The sequence below is a fragment of the Limulus polyphemus genome, unplaced genomic scaffold (assembly GCF_000517525.1).
Source record: "Limulus polyphemus unplaced genomic scaffold, Limulus_polyphemus-2.1.2 Scaffold3943, whole genome shotgun sequence".
NCBI classification, from domain to species: Eukaryota; Metazoa; Arthropoda; class Merostomata; order Xiphosura; family Limulidae; genus Limulus; species Limulus polyphemus.
In genome coordinates this window covers 38,951-46,352 of record NW_013669553.1, presented here as the reverse complement: position 1 = coordinate 46,352, position 7,402 = coordinate 38,951, and the positions used below count along the sequence as shown (strand labels likewise).

The 7,402-nt window shown below is 30.7% G+C and overlaps 1 protein-coding gene across 1 annotated transcript in view; it reads right to left on the bottom strand.

The window, feature by feature from the left end:
* LOC106470322 (low-density lipoprotein receptor-related protein 1B-like) overlaps nt 1-7,402 on the bottom strand; it is a gene marked incomplete at its 3' end in the record, with an annotated part of 107,644 nt that overhangs the window by 62,240 nt on the left and 38,002 nt on the right. Inside the window, exons 8-10 of the mRNA XM_022398945.1 lie at nt 6,818-6,934; nt 2,781-2,900; nt 2,171-2,290 (exon numbers count right to left, since the gene is read on the bottom strand). Of these exons, the coding sequence (XP_022254653.1) occupies nt 2,171-2,290; nt 2,781-2,900; nt 6,818-6,934 (357 nt within the window). The remainder of the gene's footprint in view (nt 1-2,170; nt 2,291-2,780; nt 2,901-6,817; nt 6,935-7,402) is intronic.

The window sequence follows — 7,402 nt, the reverse complement described above, 5'->3', positions numbered from 1 at the left end:
GCCATTTAATAATATGTGAATTGAACAAATACAGTACAGAATGAGAGCTGGTTAGTAATTTGTGAATAAAGAAGTTGGAATCAAAATCAGATAAATGAAAAACAAATTTCACAAATAAAGTATTTTTGAAATGCAAGTCCTGGTTTTTTCTTAAGGATAATTTGGAATTCAAAACTAAAGAAGGAAAGTTGACTTTTGAAAAGTGCTTGAATTATCAAGTTTCTGACTCTGTAAAAAATTTGGTTAGTAATGAGAGAATGCAATGTGATCCCTATATAGTAATGTTCTACTGAATGAAACACGAGTTGCCTCAGATTAAATTTAATTATGAACAGTTATGTATAGAAAATGAGCCTTTAAGTAAAATACTTCAAAATGTCATGTAGAGGGACATTCCGTTAATGAATATACATCTCTAATGTATTACTTCCAAATACAATTCAAAAATTAAAAGACCTTACTTTCATGTTTACAACTCAAAGAGATATATTTTCTTAATTTCTACGAATTTATAGTGTGAAAAAAGTAAATTACTTCTGTGAGTAGAAATTTTCTGGAGAATTAGACATTTGAATGACAAACATTTTTAAGTAAAATATATAATAACATATTTGTATTAATTTTTATCCAATTAAGAGTCTTTTATTCTATTTTCTTAAGACAAATCTGTTTATAGTAATGAATGATGAGGCCCCATTATAGTTATTTTGGTCTTACATTGCAGTATCTACAAATGCATATTTACTGTGATAACTTTTGTTAAAATAATGTTTTTGTCGTTAAAACTAATATCAGATATATTTTTCAGGAAACGAATTAACCTTAATTAATACATAAATTTTTATGCATACAAGCACACAGCAAAATTAATTATTATGTAAAACATTCAAACGTTTTCTGGCAATTATTTCAATCAAACAAATAATGTGGACCATAAACAGTATTTATTTCTGATGTTTTATCAAGATTGAGTTTTTACAACTTTAACCATTATCCATTAGTATTACAAATGTCTAAATATAAAAATATGACTGAAATTAATTAACTAGCAATTACAGCTGCTATGGTCAGGAAACAGTGAAACATTGTTATAACCATTACAAGTTCTTGCAACTTCTGTATGACTAGTAAAATAAAATTGTAATATATCATACTGAGTTAAAGTGGCCAACATTCGTGGGCAAATGCAACATTTCTCTGCTACACTTGGCCAGTTTTGACACCATAAACATAAGGAAGAACACATAAAATTGAAAACTGTCTATATCACTGATGGGACCTGCAAGCAGATATTTTTGTATCAAATCCCATGTAATTTGGTTGAAATACAGAAGAATAATTCACAAAATCCCCAAATTGTGCTTTTCTTGCTGAAAAATTGATCAAAAGACAAAAATTCCAAAATTTTCTATATTTCTCTTTGGAATCTGTAAAAAAAAGTATCTTTCTACCATATCCCACGTAAACTGGCCAAAAAACAGTGGAGTAATTGTTAAAAAAGCCCAACAATTATATTTGTTTTTTGTGGTATCTTGATTCCCCTATAATTACTAAAAAATGAGCAAGTGCACCATTTTTTAAATATATGTAAAGGACCTGTAGAATAGTATGCTTCAGATAAGTCCCATGTAAATTGGTCAAAATATGGCCAGGTAATTAACCTAAACCCCAAAAATTATGCTTTGTTATGAGCTCTGACCCCCCCCCCCTCCCCCTAAAAAGAAATGAACCATCACTACATGTAAACTGTGTAGAGGAACACCTTTTTGACGTTTCTATAGAGCATGCAAAGTTATTAGTCAGAATAAGAAAAAGAAGGCCATTTAATAATATGTAAATTGAACAAATACAGTACAGAATGAGAGCTGGTTAGTAATTCTAGAAACAAAAAAATCACACTGGAATCAAAGTAAGATAAATTAGCAAACAAGAAACCTTTTGAAAGGCAGACCTTTCTTATTCAAGATAATTTGGCTTTCACAACTGAAGAAGGAAGATCTACCTTTCAAAACTTATCAGGCTTGTAATTTTGTAAAAAATATGATTAGTAATGAGAGAGTGGAATGTGTCCAATAATTTGTGATAAAACAGTACCATATATTATAACTAACTAAAATATCAACACGAAATGGATATGAAAAGTAAAAACATATGTTAGCACACAACTTACCACAACCAACTTCATCAGAAAAATCATTACAGTCAACCCTGCCATCACAATGTCTCCTTATATCAATACAAGACCCATCATTACATGTAAACTGAGTAGAAGAACATCTTTTTGAAGGATCTAGAGCATGCAAGGTTGTAAGGTGGAATAAGAAAAAGCTAGAAGTTTCCAAACAATTGATCTACACAGTTAAATGATTACAGAATGAATATTTGTTTTAAAAAAGAGAAAAAGTAGATTAAATATTTCTGAAATTATATTTTTTCGTTCATAATTTAATCTAAAATAATGTTACTTCTCAGTGTTTTTGGAGCTCAACTCTATATATTCATAAAATGTTCAATATTGTTATAACATAAATGGAGTTCTTCTATGATATATGAATGACTATAACTGAAGTCACCAATCTTGTCATGATACTAGTTTAGTACTAAAAATATGACTACTTTCCACTAAACTACTTCATGAAAAACTTTATTTTAATCCATAATGAAAGCAATTAGGATTAAAAATAGGTTTCAAATACAATATATAATAACCCTACTAAAATAATTTCAAAATGAAGACTCGATGACAAACAAAACCTAATTTACTGTACACCACAACTTACCACAATCAACTTCATCAGAAAAGTCTCTACAATCAACTGTACCATCACAATGTTTTCTTCTATCAACACATGAACCATCATTACACATAAACTGTGTAGAGGAACACCTTTTTGACGTTTCTATAGAGCATGCAAAGTTATTAGTCAGAATAAGAAAGCCATTTAATAATATGTGAATTGAACAAATACAGTACAGAATGAGAGCTGGTTAGTAATTTGTGAAATAAAGAAGTTAAATAAAGAATCTAGAGCATGCAAGGTGGAATAAGAAAAACTGAGCATTTTTACTTCATATATTTGATACATGCAATTAGTATCAGAAAAATATCAATCAACAAAAATTATATTTTTTCATTTTGCTTTTTTCTATGAATGGTAAAAATGTTCCATTAATTTTTACAAAGTTGCAAGTATAATGTACGGTTAATTCAGTTAAGATTACTTTCTTCAGATAACTCTTCATCGCTTCAATGTTACAAAGAATCAATGAAGCATTTATTTTCATGAATGAAACCCTCAATTTTTTTAGTTATGTTGTTGTTAGCATTTGAATAAAAGGAAACATACATGTTGACAATTTCAGAGTTTTTGCTAACTGTGGTTATTTATATCAGATGTTCTCTATCAACATAAGATTTAAATTTAGACAATTTTTACCCAAAAACTAAAAATATTAAATGTAACTTAAACGTGCTGTTGGATATACAAGACTTTTTAATGTAACTTAAACTTGCTGTTGGTTATACAAGACTTTTTAATGTAACTTAAACTTGCTGTTGGTTATACAAGACTTTTTAATGTAACTTAAACTTGCTGTTGGATATACAAGACTTTTTAATGTAACTTAAACTTGCTGTTGGTTATACAAGACTGTTTAGTGTAGGTAGTAGTAACTTATTTATTCTGTGAGTTAATATTTCATGATTGTTTAGTTTTTTTTCCATAATAAGAGAGTTAAAAGCAATTATGTTAGAGACAATAGTTATGACAAGTTTGGTTATGTAACTTTGTAAGTCATATGTTGTGTTTGCAATTCACTAGTGTCAAGGCTATAGAAAATTCTAGAGGTCTCAGTAATAAACATAAATAGCAGTAACCAAAGGAGTGGAAGCGTACTAAAAGTAAACTCAATTAACATCAGCTAATCTTAAAACAGCCGCATATTTCTTTCTTTTATACTTTCATCCAAAACTACAAATCACATTATGTATAAAAAAAACTTGTATATAACTAACTGAATAACTATTTCTCAATACTGTTATTTATTAGTTAACAAGTTGTGAAGTAATTTAATTTCAACTTTAAATCTTCAGAAATTAATTTCAAACAGATACCTACTTCAGAAATATTTCAAGCCTTTTGAGTTGCTCTGATACTGTCAACAATCATGTGACTTCAAATTCTGAATGTCCTTGATGCAATGCAGAGCATATGTCAGAATTCTCCATTTTTCCCACCTTCTGTGTGTTATGATGTGCATGCATTAGGAGAATGTAAATAAGCCCTGTTTTCCCACTATAAGCCAGATTCTTTGTTTATAGTCGTGATGATACAATTTATTTCTCCTTGTTGTGAGTTGTGGGTGGGAATGTATTTCAGTGATAATTACCTGTTTGAAATTCATTTTTATCCTGAAAGTGTAAAATTCAAATAAAATAGACTTACCACTGAAATAATAAAAGCCAGAATACCCACACTAAAACGAAGGAGAGAATGGGTGAGTATCATGAAAAATGCTGATTCCACAAAAGTAAGGCTCTGGGGCAGGAAGGTAAAAACCTAGACCACAACAAAGGAAGTAATTGGCCATCTGGAGTTTGAGTAGAATCCAGAAACAAAATAAAAGAATAAGAGTCAATGAATTAGATTCATGGAAGAACAGAGTGGAAAAGATCAGCCTCAACAATCAAAGTGAGGACCCTCAAAATTTGGATTCATCTAGATCTTTTATGTTCTCCTTGGCTCTCACTGAATAGACCAATTTCATAAATTGGCCAACCTTTTTTGGAGTAGGATGAAAGGATGATCTTAGACTTTGGAGTATGTGCAGTCTTTAGTTGTTATTGGTTCCCTTTACTAGGAATTTTACATTGCAGATACAGGACAACACCTTGGAATGTGCAGTGCTCCACGTATTCTGTTATTACTGGATGTCCAGTGCAAGAGGGCACCTTGCTGAGAAAAATGTCGGATGGGCTTTACAACTTAAGGACAGTGCAATGGAACTACCAATTAACATGAATGGAAGAAATAAAAAGATATAAGGTGATCCCTATCCCAGATGGAGATATGAGACATCATATGGATAACAGGTGTCTTGTCCCTGATGTCTCAAATGCTATGCAAGTATGTGAGAAAGGTACCTGCCAAGAAATCAGCCATCAGACCGCATCCTCTCCATTTAGAGAGAGCATTATCTTCCTACTGTCCTCTACCATAGAGGGATGAATTTTGTCTAGAAGAAACGTATACGTGAAAGTCCCGACTCTACAAATCCATAACAGTCTTGTATTTTAAGGAAAGATAGTGATCATCTTGGTAACATCATGATAAACAAGAAGGATCAATTGTACAAGCCAATTTACTGATGTAGCCAAAGCAAAGAAATATGATTCATTGTAAACAACCTTTTCCAAGCCATCGTGGAATATTTAGTATGTGTAATATAACAATGAACATATACATTCGTCAATATAATACTGAGGATCAGACAGGGTGGGTAAGACAAATGAAAAACAGTAGTTACCTTCTCTCACAGCTCAAGTTTAGGGAGTAAGCATTAGCTAAGTACAAGGAAGAGTCCTTCTCAGAAAACAAGGTACATGAAGGGCAGAGTTATCTGAATGTTGTTAGGTATACATGACTGTTTTAATTTAAGTAAAGCATGAGTGTCAGATTTAGTTATTTTTTTACAAGAGATAGTTTGTTGCAGGTTTGTTTATATAGCTGAATTATATGGGTTAGTTCAATTTTTTGTGAACTGGTGCTTGTTGTATTATTGCATCATGTTACTAGAACCATCTATTATTGCATCACAATATCTTGTAGTGCATGGAAAATACTAAGCCTCAATCAGGCTATTATAAATATGCATCCAAAATGTACTTCAAGTAAGACAAAGTTAGTGAGAGGTATTATCAAATAGATCTACACTGCAAGTTTAGCCATAAAGAGATATAGTGGTTGTTTTTTAAAGTGAAACTATTGTAGATTGTATTGTGACAGAGTAGAGAAGAATAATTTGTATTGTGAATTGTGTTCTAATGTAACTAAACAAAACTGTGTGGACTTTTGACAAAAAAAAAAAAAAAATTTAAAGCTATGGATACACCAGTGGTAACCAATGGTGTAACGTAAGTGAAATTATCAGCGATTGTATTGTAATAACAGAGCAGAGGAGAATAATTCAGCTTGTCAATTGTCTTCTAAAGTAACTGAACCAGCCTGTGTGAACTTTGATGAAAAGAGATGATTACTTAAATCTCTGGATACAAATGTGATGACTAACTGTGTAACGGATATTTGTAGACATGTTTGTCTTGTTTTAATATATTCTTTTAAAACAAGTGGACTGTGTGTTGTTTGTTTATTGTTGACAGACACCTACTGTAAAGAATCCTGCCCCAATCAGCTACATGAAAGATGGTAGTGATTTATGGGTAAGTTGATGCAAGTTTTGCACTGCATCAAGAACATTTAGAATATGAAGTCACATAGCTGTTGAAAACACAAAAGCAACTCAACAAGAAAGTAGTTAGTATTTCAGAGATAAGTCTGCCATATTAAAAATATTTATATATCTATAGCATTTATTTTTGAAACAAAAATGGTTTAATATGCAACACAGATGACCCATATCACTTATCTAATATTAAAAGCAGAATAACAGAAACTGTTAAGAAAGAACTTCACAAAAGTTTTGTTAATATGTTAAACACAATTATACCCCCACCCCACAAACATACTATTGTTATGATTTTTCTCCAAATCAAAATAAACATTTGTCAAATCAAACTAACTTATTCTTTGTAACTTACCACAATCAACCTCATCAGAAAAATCATTACAGTCAACCCTCCCATCACAATGCCTCCTTATATCGATACAAGAACCATCTTTACATGTAAACTGTCTAGGGGAACATCTTGAAGAATCTAAACCATGCAGAATTGTTAGACAGGTTAAGAAAGAGATAGATATTCTGTTGTTTAAGAATAAATAAAAAGCATAACATTCATCTTAACATCACAGAATGCACAGTGGTTAGTTAGGAAAGGTTTAATAAATACTTTGTATTCAGTGTAGGGCACATGCTACTTCACTTCATTTTGCTTATAGATAAGTTTAGACTGTCATACAATTCTTCATACTAACATCTAGAAAGTTATATCCACAAGATAATCCATAAAAAATATTAACATTTGTGTCTGATATTTATTGATCTCTATATCAAAGTTGTTGCTTTCCTCAGACTTGTAATGCAAGAATAATCTAACAAGAGTATTAAAAAATTATTAATTTTAAAATCAAGTAGGGATCCTGCTATAAAAAGTAATGAAACAAGAATTAAAACCACAAATTTATAAAATTTAATCCCCACCTTGGATTAAGTTTTATAAATT